At 54.4% G+C, this 24197-nt stretch overlaps 1 protein-coding gene across 2 annotated transcripts; it reads right to left on the bottom strand.

Annotated features, from left to right (window-relative positions):
- Nucleotides 1-5994: 5994 nt before the first annotated feature.
- LOC130607124 (bMERB domain-containing protein 1-like) lies at nucleotides 5995-20436 on the bottom strand. Of its 2 annotated transcripts, none has more exons than XM_057423980.1 (7): nucleotides 20330-20436; nucleotides 14471-14591; nucleotides 11287-11360; nucleotides 7834-7948; nucleotides 7630-7703; nucleotides 6807-6961; nucleotides 5995-6259 (listed from the first exon to the last, which is right to left on the bottom strand). In XM_057423980.1, exons 1-6 carry the CDS (start codon nucleotides 20394-20396, stop codon nucleotides 6843-6845), a joined length of 570 nt encoding a protein of 189 aa, XP_057279963.1. In that variant the 5' UTR covers nucleotides 20397-20436; the 3' UTR covers nucleotides 5995-6259; nucleotides 6807-6842. The 2 variants fall into 2 exon arrangements, with proteins under 2 accessions (XP_057279963.1, XP_057279964.1); XM_057423981.1 differs by having other exon boundaries at nucleotides 7663-7703.
- Nucleotides 20437-24197: the final 3761 nt, after the last annotated feature.

Below are 24197 nucleotides of genomic sequence, written 5' to 3'. Positions count from 1 at the left end.
TGCCCTCAGTGAGAGGACACAGCCCAGCGGTGTGAGAGCAAGAGCAGAAAGGTCCATGGCTGTGCCCAGTGATGCCCATGCCAGTCTGCAGTGATGAAGCAGCTCTAAGGTGAAGCCAGAAAGTCAAGTCAGGAAGGTAAAGAGAATTGGCCAGGTACAAGGCTGGGCACAGGCTTACCTAAAAGGCAAGGACCAAGGATCTGAGCGTAAATACAGCTCTGAAGCAAAGCAGGGGAAGCTCCAGGGAAGGCTCCACACAGCTCCTCATGTCTTGCCTGTTTTCCCAGTGTCAGTAGCTGCCCACTTGAGGGCTGGCCCTGAGCACAGGCAGCCAGACCATGGTGAGTAGGAAAGGGGTCACAGAGCCTGCAGGTGCACTGAGACCTCCTTGCATTGGGCTGCACCCCCAGAGCATGAGCAGCAGCTCAGGGAGGGGATCCTGCCCCTCTGCTGTGCTCTGGGGACACCCCCCTGCAGCCCTGATCCAGCTCTGGGGCAGCAGCACAAGAGGGACGTGGAGCTGTTGGAGCGAGTCCAGAGGAGGCCATGGAGCTGCTGCGAGGGCTGGAGCAGCTCTGCTCTGGAGCCAGGCTGAGAGAGCTGGGCTGGGTCAGCCTGGAGAAGAGAAGGCTCCTGAAGGGGAGACCTGAGAGCAGCTCCAGTGCCTGAAGGGGCTGCAGGAAAGCTGGAGAGGGGCTTGGGACAAGGGATGTAGGGACAGGCCAAGGGGAATGGCTTTAACCTGCCAGAGGGGAGACTGAGATGAGCTCTTAGGCAGAAGCTCTTCCCTGTGAGGGTGCTGAGGCGCTGGCACAGGGTGCCCAGAGAAGCTGTGGCTGCCCCATCCCTGGCAGTGTTCAAGGGCAGGTTGGACACAGGGCTTGGAGCAAGCTGCTCTAGTGGAAGGGGTCCCTGCCCATGACAGGGGTTGGAGCTGGAGGAGCTTTAAGGTCCTGTCACCCCAAACCAGCCTGAGGTTCTATGATTCTATAAATGGAATGCTTTCTCTTGCTCTCTTTGTAGCCCCCCACATGGGGGCTATGGATCTGCAGTGATTCCTTGTATGAGAAGACCTTCCCCTAATTCCCAAGGGCATACCCTTCCTGCTGCCATGCCTGGGCCTCCTTCCCCAGCAATGAGACACCTCCAGCCTGGCTGCGCTCTCACCGTGGCAATGAGAGGCACGCGCTGAGAGCACTTCAGGACAGGGAAAATCCATTTCTCAATGGGAAACAAATATATTCATTTGTCTTTGCATGGAGTGATCCATGCTCAGCCTGGGACCAGGCCTCGGGAGCAGCCTGTCACCTCCTTGGAGACAGCAGCTCTCTGTGCCAGGGCTGGATCTTGGAGCCTTCACCCCATAGGCAGCAGCATCCTTGGGCACCGGCCCTTCTCTTGCTCTTCTGGGAGGCCAAATACACAGCAGCAGAAGAGAGGAAAAGCACAAGGAGAGAGCGATCCCCTCGGGGATCCCAGGGGTTGCTGAGTGCCTCACAGGGGCTCTGGTGATGGCACCAGGAGCTGCTGCCTGCACTGGGAAAGCCAGCCCATGACTCATGTGAGCCGAGGATGCGCGTTTGTGGCCTTGTGAATCTCAGCAGTGATGTGTCCGAAGGGACCCGCAGCATTTCCACCCATCGGAGAGGTGACTCAGCTGTCCCCTCTCCTTCCGCCCACTGCCACGGCTCGCCACATCGCCTCGATGCATCTCACTGGGGGCAGCAGGCGGAGCTGGGGCGAGCTAATGGGAGAGGAGGAAGCGGGGCTGCAGCTCTGAGCCTGCCGCTCGGCAAGTGATGGACAAGGCTGTCTGCAGGCTGAGCTTATGCAGAGGACAGACGATGGGGCAGGTTCCTGAAGCCCTTTGAGCCAGGTCAGAGAATTCAGAACCTTCAGCATGGGACAGAAAGGAAACAAGAGGCCTTGGTCCAACCAGGAGCTTTCTGACCTGTTTCAATCTATTTTCTGCCTTTCATTGAGCAGACTGGGCTTGGCTGTGTCTGTCAGCCAGTACATCACACTCAGCATGTCCCTTACAACTGAACTCAAAGGGCAAGCTGATGACCTGTGCTCCTGTCTGGTCCTGATGCCATGCTCAGCCCCAGCAGCCCTCACCATCCTGAACGTGAAGCTGCAGGACATGTGGATGCTGCTCTGCAGTATCATTTGCTGGAGCTGCTCAGTTCTGTGGCACTATCCATGCCCCACATACTGAAATACCTCGTTTTAGAAAGTCAGAGACCAGCAATTGATGCTTGGGGGCAGATTTTGCCTTTTCTTATGTGCCATTTATGCCACACTAGCAGAGCAAAGAGCAGATCCCACCAATGCCCAATGTACTTTTTTGGACAAAGCGAAACCACTGTGACTGATGATGCCATGGGAATATGGAAGGAAAGACTAAAATGACCTATTTAGGTATTAGGGTTTCAGTTCTATGATGCTTTGTGTAATGAACAAGCTTTTTGTGTTCATAACCTGCCTTCTCCCTGGGGAATTGCTGGGCTTGGATTTGTTTGCATTGTGCTTTTCGGGTTGGGGTGGGTTTTTCTGTAAGATTTCTTTCTCTTGGCACAGAGAAGAGATGATTAAAGCATTGGCTAAATGCACAGTCTGCTTTGCCTCTTGCTGATGGCAAATTCCCAGCACATGGAGATGTTATTGGTTTCATGTGGACTCTGTCAACGTTTCCTCTGGAGCAGCCTGCGATTCCACCCGCGTGGGCATGAGCAGGCACCGCTGGTCCCCCCCACTGCTCCCTGCTCTGCAGGGCAGCTCTGCCCCAGCACCTGGGGGGGTTCCCACTTCAGGGGCTTGTGCCCCGAGTGGCCACATGCAGAGAGGCCACTGCACAGCCCCAGTGACAGGAACATGCTCTGACACAGAGCACGCTTGTACGGGAAGGTCCCTTAGGATGCTTTCCCTTGGAGACGTGCTACCTCGCCTCTGGGGCACTCTGCAAGGGAGCGTGGGGACAGCCCTGTGCTAGCACTGACCAATGTCCTCAGCAGTGACTTCAGAAGTCACTTCAGACATTGCTGGTTTGTTATCCCCACAATTAGCACTTATCCAGGACATATCCAGAACATGGAATGCCAAGCACCACTGGGTGCCAGATGGCAAAGACATGGAAGTCATTAAACCCAAATTAGAGCCCATGCAGTTTGCAGCCGCCTGATCCAAGAGAAGATGTGGGTGCCAGAGCTTCCTGCTCCCCTCTCAGCAGTCACTGGCATAAGAGCACATCGTACCTGTGGGGGAATGCAAGCTTCCCTGGTCCTGCACGACTGACAAGACCCAGCAAAGCCCAGACTCCGTCCTGCCCCTCTGCTCCTCCTCAGCCCATCTCCCACCTCCTTGTCTTCCCCGGCACGTCCACCATGAGGTGTTCTTTAGTCACCACCAAAGGCCCTGCAGTGTGCAGGCCTACCTGCCCTGCTCCGGAGCTCCTGGAGGGTGGGATACAGGAGGCAGACCAAGAGAAGAGGTGGTGCAGCCAGACACCCTTCAGTGCTCCATTAAGCAAAGTGCTCACAACCCGTCTATAAATGGTACCATTGAGGCTTGGTGAGGACAGAAGGCTGTTCTCAGTGAACCAGTGTATCAGTATACTGACAAATAAAGGATACAAACCCAGGGAGGCTGTTTTTTACCTTTCCAAAGATTTTTCAGCCTGGCCCAGAAGTGAAATGTTAGGTAAAGAACCAGAGATGGAGGGTTGGGAATCCTGCTGCAGCAGCAGGAGCTGCTCTGTACCACTGCAATACCAGGGAGCTCCAAAGTCAACCTGACTTTAGGATCTTGCTTCTGTTCCACTTCAACCACCCTGGTGTGACACAGCCTCTGCAGAGGTCCCAGGCAGGGAAAATACCTCCAAACCAAGCTTCCAACAGACATTTATTTGGGTTGAAATCATTGCACATGAAACAGTGTCGCTCCCGTGCGCTGCACACCTTTGCCATGGGTTAAAGTACAGGCCAAATAGTATTGTACGACCAGGACAGAAGCCTCCTTCTCCATGACCAGCCACACAAACACAGAACAAACCAGGCGAGGACCTTGCCCATGTGCCCCAAGCCATCCTCCTGCCTGGTCAAGCACTGCTCAGCTGAAGTCTGGGTCTTGGGGTCTTGTGGGTTGGAGGTAGGGATGAATTAGAGGAGCAAGCTCTGAATCATGGGCTCTTCTTCTTTAGCTCCCTCTTGGTCCAACCAACCAAACTGTTCTAGCTGCCCACCCTTCCTGGGGAAGGCAAGGACAGTGAGGGGAGGGCTTCTAGGTCTGGAGCCTTTGTTCTGTGTGGATCCAAGCAAACACATGGCACCACACACATGACTGTAGAGTGACCAAGCAAAGCAATCTACTGGACAGTTGTGTAAGAGCAGGGAGTGAGTGGCCTCATCTGTCCCACGACCTATAGGATGGATGCTACCAGTGATGTCCTAGCATCCCTGGCTGGACAACAGCCCCATGTACTGCACCTCACTTGATTACACAGGGCTGGCAAAGCAGAGGGGAGTTCCCTGTGGCTTAATTTGCCCCTGTGATGTACAGAAGGCTCGCGAAGCCTCCCCCAAGCAAGGAGAGCACCAGGAACTGTCAGGTGGTGGTCGCAGGATGCTGTAGGACATTAACAATGAGCAGCACAAAGTCAGCAGGCTCAGACTGAGAACACTGAAGTGACTCAGAGGTGACACAAGCCAAAGTGGGGTCAAGTTTGCTGGAGGTGACCAGGTGTTGTGTTGGCCCATTTGGACCTCGCAGCCTGGTGTGTATGCAATAGACCAGAGGGACAATATGTGCGGAAGGACTGGTTTAGTTTGTGGACTATTCTGGCTGCTGCTGAGCCATATGAGGAGGAGATTGCTCAAGACAGACAAGGGAGTGGAACCCCCCCTGCGCAGGCTGGAGAACAGGTTCCCACACACTGGGTTTCCTGGCAGCGCTGATGAAGACATTCAGGAGGGACTTGGACCTGCTCATGGCACTGCACTAGGAAGGATCCCACCTGCATTGTGTTTTAGAAGGACAAATGTGCTATCAGGTGAAAGGGAAAGGGCCAAATAGGTTGTGGCCATCTCACTGGCATGGACACGATGGGCAGTGTTGAGCACCATCTCAACACCCTACAGCAAGTTGCAGAAAGACTGAGCTGGAGCCTTTTGGCCAGACGGCATCCAGAGCTCTTGGGCAGCCACCCAAATAGGAGCCCACCCCAGAACACCCAGTGAAGCCATAGCAGCCTATGGAGCAGAAGGGCGGGCAGGGGGAGAGGTGTGAGAGACCTTCACACTCAGGGAGAAGGAGAGCCCCTGTCCTGCCACAATGGGCATCAGCAGCTCTGGCTGTGCCACCTCAACACAGGGGATGCTCAGAAGGGACAATGGGAACTGAGACACTGGGTGGCTTCAGGGTGCCATGAGGCTTTGGCACAGGGCTTTACGTCCAGCTCCTGGTCCCAAGCCCAGAGGCGCTGGCTGGGGCACTGGAGGGCAGGACTGAATGCCCTCTTGGCAGTGAAGGTGTCTCCCCACCTTCCCCTGGCACGTTTCCAGGCTCCTCTTTGGTTTTCCTTTCCTCCTGCCCTGTTCTGTATTTATCTCCCTTTCTCTTTTGCTCTGATTTCCTCCTTTTTCTTATAGCTGAAAACTGAATCCATCTTAGCGAGGTGGGGAAAGCAACTCATCTGCCCAGAGCTCAACACACCAGGTCTGTGCTCAGGTGAGAACACAAGAATTAGCCCTTCATTCAGCCAGCTCTGGGGAACGTCCCTCACGCTTTGCTCAGCTCTACCCAGAGCCATAGAGCACCTTGCAATAAAACTGATGCAAACACAACAAAACCCAGACCAGAGACATTCCCCACCAAGAGTCCTCAGGAATCACCCGTAGACTCACAAGATGGCACAAGGCCGAGGATGAGACATCATCTGTGGCCACAGCGTGTCTTGGATGGCGGAGCACGATGTTCTCCAACACTTTATCACTGTCCATATGCAGGACTGTACTGGTCCTCTTTCTCATGGCCTCGCTTGCTGCTGCTGCACACACCTCTCCCAAGCTGAGCTCGGGTGGAATTCGGCGTTTGTGTGAAGTCATGGAGGAGACAACCACTGACATGGCACCAAGGACACATGCCATCATTCAAGCTTGCACCAGCCTGCTTGGGAAGTCTCTTCGGTGGTGGTGCTGCAGTGGGAAGCATGAACAATGACGAAGTTGAAACCCTCAGCAGGTTGTGGACTCTGGCTGGAGACCTGGGGAGGAAAAGAGAGGTAGCAAACCATGGGCTGCAAGCATGGGATCCCCCTGGTGCCTCCCTTCTCTAGAGGCTAGGGACACAACCCTGCTTTATAGAGCACCTAATGCCAATGAGACCAACTCTGGGGTGTCAGGCCAGCTCTAGGAGTCTCCAGCGATATGAAGGATGAGATGCATCCTCCCACAGTGAGTACAACCCACTGGACCCCTTTCCCATCATCTTCCTCTTACACAGTGCTTGTCACAGTCAGGACCTGTCACTCAGCTTGGTCATGATCATCACCCACTGGGTGAGGCCCAGGCTTGGAGGAAGGTGGGAGCTCTCCAGCTGCCCTGCGATGAGCTCTAAGGTCTGGACTCACATTTATGGTGCTGTAATTTCACTTCACCCATGTTACAGTTGGGACATGATGGCAGCCCCTCCGGGGGGTGGTCCCTCATGGCACGTGTGTGGGTCACCATCCCCGCGCAGGCACGTGGCCATGTCAGCACTCCAAGGAAGCCCCTCTTGCCCAGCCCAGCTTCCCAGGATGTGTACACTACCATGGTCCTGTCCTGTGCAGAGGGGCTGGGGGTGGCCTACATGATGGAGCAGGTGAAGCCACAGCACTCCTTGAGCAGGGTGAGGCCCGTCTTGGTCACATACGGTGCAGAGGTTTGCTGCCCCCGGGAAGTCATCTTCTTCTCTTTGGCAGGAGCTGTGGAAAGAGGAATCAATGTGTGCCTGATGGTAAGGGCACAGGCCCATCACTGCTTCCTAGAGCTCTTTCCAAGGCTAAGATGCTGACCCTCCTCAGCCCCACAGCTGGACATGAGCTCCTGCATCCAGGAAGCACATCACCATCCATGCTTCATAGGTATCCACAGGTGGGACACAGTCACAGGGACCCTGGACTGGAAAAGCCGCCCACCATGCTGGGAAGGTGTTCCTGCAGCGATGATGAAGGCACAGGGAAGAGGGTGGTCTGCCATCAGAGGCCATGAAGAGGGTAGGGCTGGATGGATACCACAGTTTGCAACCTTAGGCAATGGTGTGATGAAATGTAAGGAGCTTTTTGGAAAGTCAGATGAAGTGTATCAGCCAGAAAAGAACCTATTCCCATTCTCATAGGATGTGATGGCTGGGAAATGCCAGGAGGGAAATGGAAGCATAACCTCTGAACTGATTCAGGATGTTGCCATAATGGGACCTCAGGCACCAGCATCCCCCAGATGCCACTTCCCCACACCCTCCTCTAGCAACAGATGGCGTCCAGGTAAGCTGGCCCCATGAAGAGCAATGAAATCTTGGAGCCAGAGTGCTTAGGGAAGGGGAGAGACTGTCAGGGAGGTTCATTGGAAGGAATAAAACTCATCAACCACCTACTTGTTTTCTGGAGGTAGCTTTTGGAGAGCTTACTTTGCAAGAACTCTGCCATTTCCTTGTCTTCTTCCCTTTCCCTGTCACAAAGAGATTGGTTACCACTCAGGAAGAGCCAGCAAGGCACGAGGAGCATGGCACGGTGCAGAGCAGAGGACAGACTGCACTGTCCTCAGCGCAAAGGAATCAGCATCCTCAGCATCCAGCTACCTGAGCCTCTCAAACTCCACATCATCCACCAGGAAATCCCGTGTTTCCACCAGCTTGTGTATCTGCTGCACCAGCTCCTCTTCCTTCTGCCTCTCCTCGTTGGACTTCTCATTCTCTGCAGCACAGGGAACACATTTAACACACATACAGGGGCCATCCCACCCATGCCAAGGCAATGCTTGTTCTGCTCCTGCTTAACCCCGGAACAGATACGAGTGTGGGGGTAAAAGCCAACCCAAGGTAAGCACCTGGATGCAGATATAAGCTGCTAAATAAGCAGCCACCTCATCCCAAACGCCCTGGCTGGGAGGGGTCAGGGTCGGTGCCATCACTCTGGGAAGTTTTAGCTTCTCCCGTGAATTTTCACTGCATGCAGGACGCAGCTGAGCTCTGCAGAGGAGCCCCTCAACGCGTGCTCCACAACCACAGCTCCCCTGGGGCCTTCACCCTGTGCTGCAGGAGAGGCCGTGTACCAGTGTGAAGGAGCTCAGCAATGCCAGACTCGGATGTCACCCTTCACCCTGGATGTGCTCACCCCACGCTTCCCATGCCAGCACAACCCTTCGCCCTGAGCTGGGTCTGGATCCAGAGATCTCTGAGCCACATCTTCCATGTGGCTGAGAACCCAGCCAGGGCCTCAGGTCTATAGGGAATTAGCAACAATGCCGATGCTTCACGAACAACGCATCCCACCACTTAGCCCACACCTACAGAAACACGAAAACCAGTATGATCCACAGGCTTTGAGCCTTATTCCCTTAGCTAAACATGGTCCCAGTGAGCTCATCCTCTACATCTGACGTTCCAAACCACTGTCAGCTCCATTCCCACCCCAAGGCTGACCGCAGGTGCCTGCCTGGCTATTTTGAATGAGCCTTGGTTGTCACTTGAACCCTCAGACTGACCTACCTTGAGCACGGTGGGACTCACTTGTGCCACATACGTCTGGGCAGTGAGTTAGTGAGGACCTGGAAAACTCTCACCTCGCTATGAAGTCATGTCCTATATAAATTGGTACATAATGGTAAAATGGCATATGTGAAGATGATAGAGATAGGGCTAAGGAGTGTTAAATACAAATAGAAAGCTACCTAAGGTGGAAACTATAACCATCTGTGCTGCAGCTATTTAATGCCATTTCTGAATTCAGCAGCTGGCTCCAAAATCAATCCAGCACAGAATGGATCCATCTCCAGTCTTCCTTCAGCTAAATAATAATGGAGAAATACACAGTGTGGAGCAAACTCTGTAGGTTGGGTCTCAGCAGTTACCTAAATTATGTATTGACTTGTAGTTTAAAGTCTGTTATGTATTGATCAGAGGTGCTGCTGCAGGTCTCTGAGTAGGGGGAACTTCTCATCATCACGTTGTTAGGAACATCCCCAGCAAACAAAGGTTCTCCTACAATCGTCTTGTGCAGGGAGTGAGCTCGAGCCTCCAGGCAGAGAGATCTGGGCTGATGATCTTCTACCATGAAGAGTTAACCCGGAGTCTCCTGACTATGGGCACTGCCTCTGCTCCACCTGCCTGGCAGGAATAGGAGCACTTCACAGTGTCGTTTGGATGCCACACTAATCAGCAACTTGGGGTGCACACAAACACACCAGCTCCTTGGGGTTCATTAACAATCTGCAGCCCTGCGTTAGAGCATGTCAGCATTCACATACCCACTGCATAAACAGCACACTTCTTTTCCTGACTTGCTGATGTCAGAGCCCATCGTGACCATGGTATCGCTCTGAATCAGGAAAGGCACCTTGGTCTGGTGAGGTTTCAAGCCACAGGTCTGGCTGAGCTCTGAGTAAGCTCTGACGTGTTTCAGTCTTTATCTGAACCAAGGTTCAGTGCCCACTGTTACAGATGATCTGCTGCCACAGTCCCACCAGACCAGTGATGTGCAGGATCTTTCTAGCACAGTCTAAGTTGTAAAGAAGACAAAAAGAGCATCCCTGATGCAAGCAGCGTTTCTGCTCTCATCTGAACCTGGGAGTGCTAAAAAAGGATAGAAATAAAAGACAGAAGCAGATGAGGGGAAGCCAGCCACATTTCTGCAGCTTCAGAAAAGGCCAAGTTTATCTCTGGTCCTGAGCCAGCATTTGTCAAGTCTTGTCTTATGAACTAGAAGGTCTTTGATTAAAAGCTCACAGATTCGGGTCTACACTTTGCAAGCAGCTCCAATTTTTATGGCAGACTGCTCTCCTCCCCTGTCTAAACCTCCCTCTGGATGCAGTCAGGTTGTAGTAAATGAATCAAGACGTGCATATTAAGCAGCAGTTGGACTCTAAATGCATGCTGAAGACTCACAAGCACACACATCATAGCGGCACTATGGCATTAGAAAGAGTCAAGGTTTCTTGCCACTCTTGGCTTCAGGATAACCTTGGGTATAGAACCTATGAACTGAGCTGCTGCTCTGGGGAACAGATGTGCACAGCTGGTCCCTTGTCTGCATCCAGGCATCGCCCCCTGCTACACACTCACTGGTCTCCGTGAGTGCAGCATCTTCAGAGAGAGGCTTGTGGTGGAGATAACTGAGGGCCAAATGTTAATGCTTGGATAGGTACAAATAAGCAGGGATATGTCTCCCACCTGGTTCTGAAAATGAACCTAAAGTCCTTACTGGGGGATGAATGAGGATGCCCTAGGAGGAGGCATAGCTGATGGACACAGCTTGGAGGGAAGCCTTTCCTGTTCCTCCTCATTCAAACCCTGAGCTCTTCGGATGTGCTTTCCTCTGAATACTTTGAGTGGGATCCTTTAGAAAAATGAGGTTTGACCTTTCCTGGGCTGTGAAGGGACAAGGGTTGCTCTGACAGGAGCATGGAGGTCACTGGTCACGATAAAGGGGGTGACAAAAGCAGCATTTCCTCTCAGCTGAAGTTTTCATCCAGGTTGCCCTGGATTGTTTGCCTCTTTTCAATGTCAATGATTTCACCTAAATCAGGGACATCATCATGCCCTTGAGGTGTGACATGTCCCTAGCACCCATCCTACTGTTGCACCCAGGAATCCTTCCCTGCCCCATCACTGACTCGCAGTTCTGACGTGGCCACAGCAAGAATCCATGGCTTTTCATGTACTTCAGGCCTCTGAAGGCATCTCCTCCTGCTACCTCCAGAGAGGACTCTCCATGGTGTGCTCTGACAATGACTCCTGATCTTAACCCTCCTCAGTGCACACAACAGGTCCCACTGTGCCAGCATTCACTGCACCTCCCTCGCCTCCTGTCCTCCTCCTGGACCAGACCAATGCTCTCCCTCAAGGGACTCATGGTTTTTCTCCTTTCTTGTTTCAGACACCCATGTTCCTTGAGGCTCACACCCTGCCCGCAGCAGCAGCGCCTCCGGAGCACCCTGGGGTGGGAGCCCTTCAAGAGCTTCTTGTGTTTGATGGAAACACTTCTGCTGAGAGCAGCGGCAGGGTGCAGCTCTCCGGAGCCTTACGGAGCCGTACCTGGAAGCGCGATGAGCTGTTGGAGCTCCTGTTTCAGCCGGCTGATTTCCTTACAAAGCTGAATGTCATCCATCCTGCAGAGACACAAAGGGAACCATTGAGAGAGGAAAGGGTCAGAAGCTCCAGAGGAGCACCCAACCAGCACTGGAAGGCAGTGAAGCGGGGAGCACAGATTTACCTGCCTTCCCATGGGAAATGGAACGTCATCTCAGAGCCGTTGGTAGAGCTACATGGGTTGTGCCACTGGCTGCTGGCAAAGAAAAGGTTTCATTGCTCTGATGAAACCTGGCACATCCACAACGCAACAGGAGCTGGGTTTCTCCTCCTAAACAATTATCCCCAAACAGCAAAACACAAAAGCAAAGAGGAGCTGCTGCCACAGTAAAGATGTGTCGTTTTCATGCTGCCTTACTGCAGAACCAGAAAAAGGCAGAAAAAGGAACCACAGGAGAGGAGGGAATGGTGCGAATGCTGCAGCATCCACTGGGAAACAAGGTCATGTCAACAGCAGAAAGGAGCCTGCTGGGGCTGCGGGCACTGAAACCACCTCCAGCTCAAACCACACACAGCAGCGAGACACTGGTCAAGATGGGCTCAGTGCAAATGTCAGCACAAACCAAGGGCTGCCCAGCCCCACCTGCCCTTCCAGCAGTCTCTGAGGTCACATCAGCCTGGGGCCAACCTTGGCCATCCACATCTCCCACCAAAGCATGACAACCTGATGCTTTTCCTTCTGCTCTGAGCCCTCCCAGGGCTCCTCACACACTATCCCTCTCTGGGATGATTAGGAAAAGCTGCTGCTGTGATAACGGACTTATGAGCTGATGCCACCTAGAACAGATGTGCCTCTGCTGCCTTTTGAAGTACATGTTAGTAAAAGCCCTGTCTGCGTCTTCAATAATCCTGCTGGTCCTTCCACTGAGTCACAGCATCCACCCCTTCTGGGATGAGTCATTTGCTGGAGCTACTTGAAGCTGCAGCGTTACCAGCTGAGCAGAGGACACCAGAGGTATCAATAAGGGAAGGGAAAATAGAGAGACTTTAGGTGCCTAAAGAGGGACCCTGTGAGATATTGCTCAGGCAGGGGAGACTTCTTCTTAGCTCTGTCAGATTTCTGCTCCATCTGACAACGTCTTCCTTTGTTTGCCTACCACATCTAGCCAATGTCTGTGAGCTGCACGTGGAGAAGGAGAGGTGTTTGGCCTTTTATTGCCTGCTCATAGTCCCATGGTGGCCAAGCCCTGAGCTTGTACAAGGAGCACCAAGCAGGTCTGCACAGGACACATGGGCAACAGGCTGATTGCTGGTGATACTAAAATCAAAATCAAATGGCAACTGAAATATTAACATTAAATTGGAATTTAATGCTGTGAAAAGTGATCATGAGAATAATAAATGGGCAATCATGAGCACTCAGTTCAATAAAGCTGCAAAGACCAGCACCCGGGAGGCTGCTGCTGGAGCTGAGATTCCTTCTGCCACTGGGGATAAAACTCACTGCAGGCTCAGCCATAGCCACGGCAGCCCTGCACGTCCCAGGGAGCTGATCAGAGCACTGAGCAGGTGAGGTGTGGAGCTGAGTCTGCCATAGGAATCAGACCCTTCTTTTTGCCCTATAAAAGGGGAACTACCTGGAGCTTTGTTGTTTCCCAGAGCACAGACATCCCAGAAACTGGAAAGCTTTAGTCTGTTTCCATCAAAACAGATCCTGATCATGATTTGACCAGATGGATCACTCCTCAGCAACCAGAGGGGACGTCCATCTCCCCACAGTCCAGACACCCCAAACAACAATATCTTCCCGTTGGATAAAAATAAAGCCCTCACTGCCCCAGCTCCCATCCTTTTAATCCCTGTCCTGCAGAGCCAGGTCTGGGACCTCTCTCCTCCAGCAGTGATGCCCAGGGAAGCCCTCAGCCCTCCCCACACTCCTCCCCACTGCTGTGATCTGCAGAGCCAACCCAGACGTCATCCTGGCATTCCCAGACTTCCCAGTGATCTCTTCCTGCATGCCCACCCCCGTGTGTGGTCACTGTGGGCGATTTCCTCTTGTTTTCCAGGGGCTGGCCAAGAAAGAAAACAAAGGGATAGGAAAAGTGGGGGATGTAGAGGTGTGACAGCACCTGTGGGGTTTAGGCACCGATTGCATTGGAAAGCATTTGAGGATAACACTTTGTGGTTTCCAAAAGTCCTTTTCAACAATACATTCGTGGGGAGCCGTGCCTCCAAGACATCACTGCTCCAAGCCTGAGCCCCTAAACCAGCTCTCAGCTTCCCCAGGCAGTGGATTTACACAGGCACTTCCAGGCTTTGGTGACCCCTTAGTGCAGGTACCAGTGTGGACGCAGGCACATTAACAAAGCACATATCAAGTGCTGCAGCCCAGGAAATACAATCTTTGCCATTCCCAGTAAAAATCCCAGGCTTTTTGAACTGCCAGCTCGGGATATCAGGACTGGGCTGACTATAGCAATGTAGTGGCATTAAAAAGCTTAACCCAGACTATGGAATGCTGTCCTTTTCCTCCCAAACCATAACATTTCCCAATATACCCAGGGAAAATGTTCTGTACCTGCTTTGATCATTGAAATAGACCCTAGGGAAAATCCTTCCCCAGCTGTGCTGGGAACAGAAAGCAGGATGGGGCACGGAGACAGGCATCAGGCACCAGTACTGTTCCAGCCCCACTGTGTGCTGCTGACTCCAGCACTCAGGGGATGGGGGAGGAACAGAGGAGCTGGGAGGATGTGTAGTACTTCGCAATGGGGAGGGAAAACCGTGGTTGTGTGGCTGTTCAGCAGCACAGATCTGCACGCTGCCCCCAAACCTCAGGTCCATTCCCAAGCGCAGCCCAAGAGCCACACACTGAGGCAGAGTATGGAGCCACTAGGAAGATGAGGTGCTCGTGGTTGAATATGGGAACATTCAGTGTAGTTTGGCCTGTGCCATAAACTGTTTGCTTAGGAACAGGCTGGCTCAAATCATCACAGCATCAGTGGCAGCTTTGTAACAGGCGCCTATCGAAGCCCCTTCCAAGAGCAAGGCCAGAGAAGAGGGAGAGGTCGCACCTCCAGGTGGGAACAAGGTGGAAAGCAGCCTCAGCTGCTTCATCCCTGGGATGCTCCATGCTCGATGGGGCAGGCAGAAGGCGCTGGAGGACCCTGGGAAGGGGTCAGGTACTCACATGTACCGCAGCTCTGACTCCCTCCTCACCAGGATCTCCCTGATCCGCTCGATTTTGAAGAGCTCCCCTTCAATGTCATCGATGGTGGTGGTTGAGTCAGCCATGGAGACAATCTCATCCTCTGCAAACGGAACAGGAGTCACGTTACACAGCAGGAGACCTCAGATGGGTGCTGAGGACAGAGAGGGACCACATGGCTAGCACGGAACCCCCTGCAAGCCCCAGGCCAGCAAAACCCCTGAGCATGTGCGCTAAGCAGGCTTCTTGATACCCTGTGGGTGCTGCAAGAGGAAACAGCCCAACAAGCACATGGAAGGTCACCAGTGTAAGCAAAGGCACTGAGCTGCTGGGACTGGGCTTGGTTTGATTGCGCTCTGTGTGAGCTGGGCACTGTGAGTTAGGTCACAGCCAGCTCGTCCCACTGAGCACAGCTCCATACACACATGCAATGTGCATGAAGTGCCTGCAGGAAAGAGGACCCCAGAGGCCAGCAGCTCTCTGAGCCTTAGAAACAAGCAGCATTTCACCTGCTGGTGCTGCTTTGCAGCACACCCTGCTCACACCAGTGCTGGGCAGGAGGACAAGGGGCTAAAAGCTGTGGGAGGGAAGGGCAGGAGCACCTCTTTCAAGCCTCAGGCATTTCCAGCACAGAGCCATGAGCCTCTGTGTGCACCCTCCTCCAGAACGTGCCAGGAACAAATGCTGTGTCCATACAGCACAAGCTGAGGAGTCACGGAGGTGCTCCTACGGCTGCGCCCCTTCTATCACAGGATGGAAGAAGTCCCCCACCCATCCTTCCCAGCTCACAGGGGAAAAAAGCCCTTAAGGTATCCAGCAGGCCAGTTTGGCTTCATCATCCTCTGGAGCACTGAGCATCACCTCTACAACCCCCTTGGGGAAACGGGCTGGGAAAGGGGTGTCACTTGTTCAGGGCAAGAGACTCATGGCAAAATGTGGGTAAAAGGAGCTGTGATTTCCGTTTAAGAGGAGCAGAGCGGCAAGCTCAGGGTCAGGATGAGAGCCCAGCATCCTCTGTCTATTGTTCTGCCTCCCCCATCTCCACTGATTCATACACAGATGTCCCTCTGATGTCCCCCTGCTTTGCACAAGATGCTCACACTGATCTGCACAGGGATCCGTGCTGATTCCCACAGTGCCGGCACATCCCACAGGAGCTCCGGACCCCTTCCACTGGCATAGGGGAGGTTTGACTCAGGCCAGCTCCCACCTCCCAGCCTGCTCTGGCTCTGGGAGACATCACTGAGCTTGTTATCACTGACAAGCAGCAGCACGTTTACCACAGGCAGGTTAATCTGGTTCTGCCCTCATACACACACAGCACAGGCTGGGGAGAGGGGGCTCGGCAGCTACAGCAAAGCCAGATCACAAACACCAGGGGCAAATTCTGCTTCCTTCGGATCTTCACAGGGTGCAGCTCCCCTGCACAAGGAGAGCTAAAAGCACAGAGGGAGCACTGACTGCAGGAGCAGGATTTTCCAGGCAGCTGAGATCTGGGAAATGGAGATGTCAGAGCTGGAGCGTGTGGTTATGGGGATCCCAAACGGGACCCAGGCCAGTGCTGAGGGTTACAGGGCAGCACTAAGGCACAAGGCAAAACACTGTGTATCCACTAGTCCTCTACCCATTATGTGAAACTGCTTGAGAAATCCTTCCCAGCGTGAGGTATGTTTCCAAGGCTGGCAGCAGAGAGGGTTTATAGTGGAAATATGAGTGGTTTGGGTTACTGTCACTGGTTTGGAGAACAGTTGTCTGCTGTTTCTGGCTTAGAAACTCATGACTACTTGGAGATTCCCTCCCTCTCCTCTGAGCCATGAAGGCTCCATTCAGCTCATGCCAGCATGCTGAATCCTCGATCACTCCCCATTCTGAGCTGTCGAGATGCTCTCAGGAGCCAGCACAGGACAGCCTGATAGACACACAGGTTGGACAAAGTCCAGGGCAGGATGCGCTGCCCTCCCTCAGCTCCTGCTCACTGGCTCTGCTGCAGATCTGCATAGAAACCCTCCCTTAGCCTCGTCTCTACAGGCCTGAAGGGGGTTGCTAAGGGGACTGGACTGTGGTTGCTACAGGACCAGGCTGTGGTTGCTAGGGGACCAGAGTGCAGTTGCTAGGGGACAGGGATGCCGAGGTCCCTCATCCAAAACATCCTGTTGCTCTGCCACCCCAGAGCTCCTCTTGCCCAGGGCATCATTTCTGGGCACATCATTACCCAGGATCACTCTGTGACTGATTTTGCTGCACCCAATCTCAGTGTCTCGGAGCAGGTTATCCCTGCGGGTGGTGGCCAGCACAGGTGACACCACACGTGAAGGTGTACATGGTACAGCCGGCGTGTGCCTGTAGGCAGCCACTCCCTGAGGTCAGGCTGTACTTCAGTGCAGCTCCAGACCTGTTGGGAAAATGCTGCCTTGTTCCAAGTGATGCTGCTGTGAGCAGGGTAAACCGACAGGGCTGATGATGTGAGAGATGCGCCAACAACTATGAGCTTGCTGCAGCCTTCATTAGCCAAGGACAGATCTAACCCCCCAGGAGCACAGGGGTGGCTCTGGGGGAGGAGGACTGTCACTCCCGGCCTGGGTGGGAGGATGAATAACCCAGAACATCTTTGATCACTGGTGGCAGACAATTTGGCTGGGGTTCTCAGCCAGCTGCTTCCCGCTGGGTGAGTGCAGGGGTTTGTGACAAGTGGGGCATCGCTTCTCCCTGATCATCCTCATTAGCAGAAGCCATACCAGGTGGGAGAGGTGATTCCTCACCTGTGCATGCAAAGGGCGGAGGTGGTGGTGCTTGGGCAGGAGGCTGGGGTAAGGGGACACAGAGGACTCTGCATCAAAGCCATCCACTGATCCTCAAGAGAAATCAATGAATCCATATAGGTGATGAACAGGCATCTGCCCAGGACCACAGGTCATCCTGCCAAGACCTGAACATCTGAGGCCAGGGACTGAAGCATGGGATGGACAAGGAGCGACTGAGAGAAGAGGCTGAAGGGTTGTTCAGACACTGGAACAGTGAACAGAGTTGGGGGATCTCCACCTTTGATCCAGGATCCCTCCTGGAGAAGGCTGTGAGCAGCCTGATCTATTGAGCCTGCTTTGAGCAAGGGATTGAACACAATAACCCCAGAGATCCCTCCAAATTCCTCAGTGATTCCACATAGTGATCAGTGAGTGACAGCTGGTTGGGATCACAGAATCCCTGATGGGTTTGGGTTGAAGAGATGTTAAAGCTCCTCCAGCTCCACCCCCTGCCACAGGCAGGGACACCTTCCACTAGAGCAGCTTGCTCCAAGCCCCTGTGTCCAACCTGGCCTCGAGCACTGCCAGGGATGGGGCAGCCACAGCTTCTCTGGGCACCCTGTGCCAGCGCCTCAGCACCCTCACAGGGAAGAGCTTCTGCCTAAGAGCTCATCTCAGTCTCCCCTCTGGCAGGTTAAAGCCATTCCCCTTGACCTCCCCTGCTAGCTCAAGAGATGCTTTCTCCAGGCAGATAGAGATGATGCTGAGTTCCTGAACCCCAGCAGCCACAGGCATGGGCCAGGGGACAGCTCTCCTGAGGCAGTGGTGAGACCAGAGGGCACTGTGTGTCCATGGACCTGCACGGTGCCAGCGACACCATCCAGCAACCAGGAACAGCAAGTTCGGACACTCGGAGTACAGCGCATCCTGCAGCAGAGAGCTGGGCAAGAGATCTCAATGGAGATGGTTCTGCCAAAGCTGCACATGGGTTTCTTACACCCTGAGTGCCTGGCACCAGCAAGGGATTAAGGCAGGTTTATTAGAGCTGGGATCAAGCTCACAGTCCTGAGTCTCCCTTTGGGGATGGAGGGATGATGCCCATGTGCAGCCGCGCTGGCCAGGGCTCCCTTTGCTCCCACAGCTGCACACACAACAGCACAGCCAGGCACAGAAGCCATCCCCATGCTGCCTAAAGCACCCCGGACTGGCATCATCTCAACCTGGCGATGCAGGGAAGGGGAGAAAGCTTCAACTGAAACTTGGAGATGCTCATCATCACACATGGCCCACGGGGAGCAAGTACCGTTAATGAGGAGTATAATAGCCGGAGTCTTCCACTCCATATGGCTTTGGTGAAAATATTTAGACAGCAGCAGCAAGCCTGGGATGAGTCACAGCAGCACCAGCGCGGGGCTGTTTCAAGCAATTTGCTTCGTGATTAAAGTTGGCGATTGAGTGACATTGTGCTGAGGAGGGGTCGAAGCTCTTCCCTTGAGCTCCATCCCGGGTGCCTTTAACCCAGCCGTGCGCTGTCTGTGCTGCAGGAAGCAGGTGGCCAGGGGGCACCCAGCCTGTCAGAACCAGCCCCTGCTCCACAAGCTTGATGGTGACGCACCCCCCGGCGCTAGGGCTGCCCTGTCAAAGGGGGCTGTGTCCCCACCACCCTCCCTGCTCCGCACGGGAGACACCAGCCTCCAGGACCACCAATGCCTGGCCAAGCACAGCGGTCCCAGAGGACAGGTTCCTGCTCCGCTTGGAGGGATCCCAGCTGCAAACCACAGGAGTTTCCAGTGCCCCAGGGACAAGTGTGCATCCTTCTCCCCCTGCAGGCAGGGGCATCCCTCTGGCTGTGTCTGTGCAGCCCCCGGCACAGCCGGCACTGCCGGGGCCCTGTGAGACAGCCATAACAACAGCCAGAGTGCAAGGTGGGGTGCCTGGGGGCCTTACAGGGGTGTCACCAGGGCTTAGCCCCCCGGTGTGCACACTGCCCTGTGTCACGTCCTGAGCACAAGAGGCTGCTCGGGGCTTCACAGGGTTGGCCTGAGGTTTCCTGGGGTGGTAGCAAGGAGCAGAGCATCATTCAGAGACCAGGCACTGGCTGTTGCCGTGTTCCTGCCTGTCCCCCAGCACAAAGGTCCCCCAGCAGCTGGGGTTTACAGAACTGCACTGAAGCAGCAAAAAGCCACCACAACCCTGCTCACAGGCCCCTGAGGGGGGATGCTCAGGCCATACCCAGCACCCTGAGTCCAGCAAGTGTTGGACCCTTGCTGGAGCACCCTGATGTCACCCAGCTGCTGGGAGCAGAGGACCCAGGTGTGGAAGCGCTCAGACCCTGCAAGGGCAAAGTCTCCACAGGGACAGTTCCCAGGCAGGGGAGGTGAACAGAGAGCCATTGCCATGCTAAAAGGCACAATGGAGAAGGACTGAAACTTCAGGCATCTCATCAAGGAGCTGAGCAGCTTTACCCCTCCACAGCCGTACTAAGCAGGATGCTTGGAGTTTGCTCCATCGCTCCTTCCCTGCCTTTCCAACTGCCTGTCCCTATCCCGTTGGATGCAGGGGGATAAGGGACCAGGAAGAGAAGACCCCGGAGGGATGTCATGGCAGAAGGACTGCAGGAGCCTCCCCTCCTCAGGATGCTGCCCACAGCCCAGCTTGGGCACCTCTTTGCTCCCACCCCAAGATCGGGGACTGCCCAGGACAATCCCCCTCGTCCGTGTCTCCCCTGTGTCCACCCCGTTCCGCACCGGAGGAACCGGTTAGAGACGGAAAAAGGCGGCTAAGGGCGGTGGGACCCCGTTCTCGGTCACACCCGGCAGCACCAGCCGCGACCGGGCTGCATCCCTCCTTCCAGCGCTCCGCTCCCTCCAGCCACCCCCCTGCCCTCCGTCCTTCTCCCTCCTCGCGCTCAGTCCCTTCCCTCCGTCCTCTCTCCCTTCCCTCCGTCCCCTACTCCCGCCGCACCCCTCCCGCTGCCGGAGCTCCGGCAGCACCGGTACCGGTACCGGCACCGCCCCGGGGAGCGGTCCCCGCCGGTCCGCTCGGGGGTGCCCGGGTTGTCCGGGGCCGGTTTGGTTCCGGCTGTTCCCCCCCCCCTCACCTGGATGCCACCGGGTGGGCTCCAGCGACCCGTACCGGGGCGGGCTCCGGCTCCGGCTCCGCTCCATGCCGCAGCCCTGCCCGCGCCGCCGCGCCGCGCCCTCTGCCGGCCGCGCCCCCCGCGACACCCCCCGGCTCCCCCCCCGCCGGGGCTCGGCCCGGCCGCTCCGCACCGCGCGGTCCCGGCACCCGCCGCCGGAGCACGGGGCGGGCGGGGAACGCGCCCGGGTCGCTCCGGTCCCGCCCGGGACCTGCCGAGCCCGGTGTGACACGGCACCGAGCTGCTCCTTCCCGGCACGAGTCCCTGTTCCCTACGGACAGACCCAACAGCAGGTGTTCAAAATGCACCTGAGGGTTCGCGCTGGTCGGAAATCCGGACGTTGGTTGGCGGGGTGTTGGCAGCACGCACAACAGCAGGGATCTCCGGCTGGGATCTCCTGCAGCAACTGGTCCCACCATCCTGAAGGCCTGTCCCAGCACAACGGCATGGGGAAGCAGGATGGAGTTGGTTGGGAACCCTCCTGCTCACAGGGTTGCACACTTCTCACGCTGGTGACGGTTGTTTCCGCACTACTTTTCCCAAAGCACACAGAGGGGACACACATCCTCTGCCAGGACACTAATGCTGGGCTGCACCCCCAGAGCGTGAGCAGCAGCTCAGGGAGGGGATCCTGCCCCTCTGCTGTGCTCTGGGGACACCCCCCTGCAGCCCTGATCCAGCTCTGGGGCAGCAGCACAAGAGGGACGTGGAGCTGTTGGAGCGAGTCCAGAGGAGGCCATGGAGATGCTGCGAGGGCTGGAGCAGCTCTGCTCTGGAGCCAGGCTGAGAGAGCTGGGCTGGGGCAGCCTGGAGAAGAGAAGGCTCCTGAAGGGGAGACCTGAGAGCAGCTCCAGTGCCTGAAGGGGCTGCAGGAAAGCTGGAGAGGGGCTTGGGACAAGGGCCTCAGGAGAGCTGTCACCTGGCCCATGCCTGTGGCTGCTGGGGTTCAGGAACTCAGCATCATCTCTATCTGCCTGGAGAATGCATCTCTTGAGCTAGCAGGGGACATCAAGGGGAATGGCTTTAACCTGCCAGAGGGGAGACTGAGATGAGCTCTTAGGCAGAAGCTCTTCCCTGTGAGGGTGCTGAGGCGCTGGCACAGGGTGCCCAGAGAAGCTGTGGCTGCCCCATCCCTGGCAGTGTTCAAGGCCAGGTTGGACACAGGGGCTTGGAGCAAGCTGCTCTAGTGGAAGGTGTCCCTGCCTGTGGCAGGGGGTGGAGCTGGAGGAGCTTTAAGGTCCCTCCAACCCAACCCAGTCTGGGATTCTATGGTATGATTGTATGACACGTTTCTCTGCAGGTCGTGCCCAAGATCTCCATGCTGGCTTCATGCAAGGGCACAGGTCCAAGGCAAGGGCAGGGCTGGCTCAGGGACCCTCCAGCACATCTTGGGAAGTGCCACTGTTGTGGTTTAACTGCAACCAGCAGCCAAGGCACAAGCAGCTGCTCACACACTGCTGGGATGGGATGGGGGAGAGAACTGGGAGGGTAAAAGAGTAGATTCGTGGGCTGAGATAAAGGCAGTTCAGTGAGTAAAGCAAAAACCACATCGGAGCAACACAAGGAATTCATTCACCACTTCCCATGGCAGGCAGGTGTTCAGCCATGTCTAGGAGAGCAGGGCTCCATCACACGTTGTTACTTACAAACACAAATGCCATCCCTCCCAGTGATCCCTCACTTCCTTCTTACCCCAGTGTTACATGCTGAGTATGACATCATTTAGTATGGAATATGTGTGGGATCAGTTGGGGTCAGCTGATCCAGCCTTGTTCCCCCAATTCCTCATGCTCCCCCAGCTTCCTCACTGGTGGGGTAGGGTGGGAAGCAGGAAAGGCCTTGATGCTCTGCAACCACTGCTCAGCAGTAACAAAACCACTCGTTATCAGTATTACCCTGAAGTCAAAGCACAGCACAGCACTACAGCAGCTACTGAGAACAAAGCTAACTCCATTCCAGCTGAAACCAGGGTGGCCACAGGAAGCCTCTGGGCTGGAGAGCAGCAGGAGTGATGGCTGTGGAGGTGAGGGCCAGGCCAGGGGGTTTCTCCCCTCTCATCTGGCTGGCAGTCACTGCTGGAAGTTGATTATAGGTGCAAAACCATAAGCTCTCAGTGAGCAAAACAGAGGGGTGGCATTGTAAGGGATGGGTCTGGAGGATCAACCCCTGCAGAGAGACACCAGAGTGTGGGATCTGCTTTCTGTACCCCTCTCAGCATTGCCTCTAGCTGCTCCCCTCCCCAGTGCAACAGGCAGCCAAGCTAATCTGTGTGAAACATCCTCACTGGAACTGACAGAAATCTGAGCAATTTCTTGGACTTCCCATCTCCAAAACCTAGGGAGGAGCTGCTGACTTTTGATCCAGCCCAGTGTTTTAAACCAGAACACGAGCAAGGGGGATGGTGCCCCAGTTAGAGAGGCAAAGCTCTACTGAGGGACACAGCCACCTCAAGATCTAGTGGTCTGGCTGTCTTAATAGGAAAGGTAAGAACAGCCATTAAATACTGTTCATTAAATGATGAGCATCCACCAGCACTGTGATCATGAGCTCAGGTCTGAAGTGACTCACCTCGTTCTGATCGCTCCCCATGCAGAGAAAACGGATGTGCAAATATTTTGATCACTTCTTCAGTCCAGTACTGGACAGGATTCCTTGTGCCATGAGCAGCCAGATCTGCTGTGGGCTGCAGCGTGAATTCACCCCATTCTGTGCACTGACTTAATAAAAACATGGGATTCAAACAGCCCAGAGTCACACAAAGAGCTATAATCTAACATGCTGCCTGGCAGGCGAACCCCACAGCTCTTCCTTCCCCCACGTGCACTCTACATCCTCAGCTGAGAGGCTTTAGTGTGTCCTGAGGTGACTTTCCCGTGGGTCTGTGTGTGAATTGAGTCACCAGCAGCAGCGCTTTCAGGGCATGAGCAGAATGTTTCTTAAAAGCACAAATATCTCCCTGTACACAGTCACTTCTCTAGGAATGAAGCAGCTTCATGTACATGGTAAGCTCGTAACTGTGCCAAGCAAGAGTAACACAATCTCCCAGGTACCTGAGGGCTGCCAACAGATTTAAAACACAACTTGGAAACCATGAGAATGGACAAAGTCATTTGAAAGTCTTTAAAGAAACAACCTGAGCAGGCAACAGCAGACAATAGGAACCACTAAGGCACATTGAACTGATTCCAAGCCTTCAAAAACATATCCCAGGTGATGCTCACAGGGCCCTTCTTTGCCAACTCAATCAGGTGCATCTTGAGGACAGAAGGAAGCCGTATATTTAATTCGTCACTGTTGAGAAAGGAGTGAGGTCCCAAGGACCCTAATGCATGTACATGTCATAATAACTGGAGTCATTTAGTATTTTCCTTAGGAGTCATCAAAACATCAGGTTCATGTTTCTCAAAGCCACACTTTGAATATTCATGTTATTTCAGCACGTGGCTGTGTTTTCTGGCTCAAAATTCCTTTTCCCAACAATAAACCCCCGTGTTAACACAAGCATGCTATTTTGGGTTGTAACTACCCCCCTAGTTCTGACCTTTCAACCTAATTAGAGGCGGAAATGTTCTCAAGGTTTCAAAACTGCAGCGTCCCTGTCTGCTGTACCAGCGAGCTCAAGCCAAGGTAACTAGAGGCTCTGCTCCTGGATTTCTTCAGGCAAGATTTCTATTAGAGGTGAAGCAAAGGTTAATTCTAAAGTTGCTTCATCCTCACCTCTACATTTGGGTTCACAGTTTTATGGTCTCAACATACCCAACTTGAAGTGAGAAATTGCCCTTGGACAGAAATATCATTTATATAAGAGTAAAATCAGGCCCCAGGGAGA

This window comes from Pezoporus wallicus, unplaced genomic scaffold, assembly GCF_028554395.1.
Source record: "Pezoporus wallicus isolate ANWC-B61680 ecotype Strahan unplaced genomic scaffold, APGP_CSIRO_Pwel_v1 contig_7876, whole genome shotgun sequence".
Lineage (NCBI taxonomy): Eukaryota > Metazoa > Chordata > Aves > Psittaciformes > Psittacidae > Pezoporus > Pezoporus wallicus.
The sequence above is the reverse complement of the archived record's forward strand: the minus strand, read 5'-3'. Positions and strand labels throughout refer to the sequence as shown.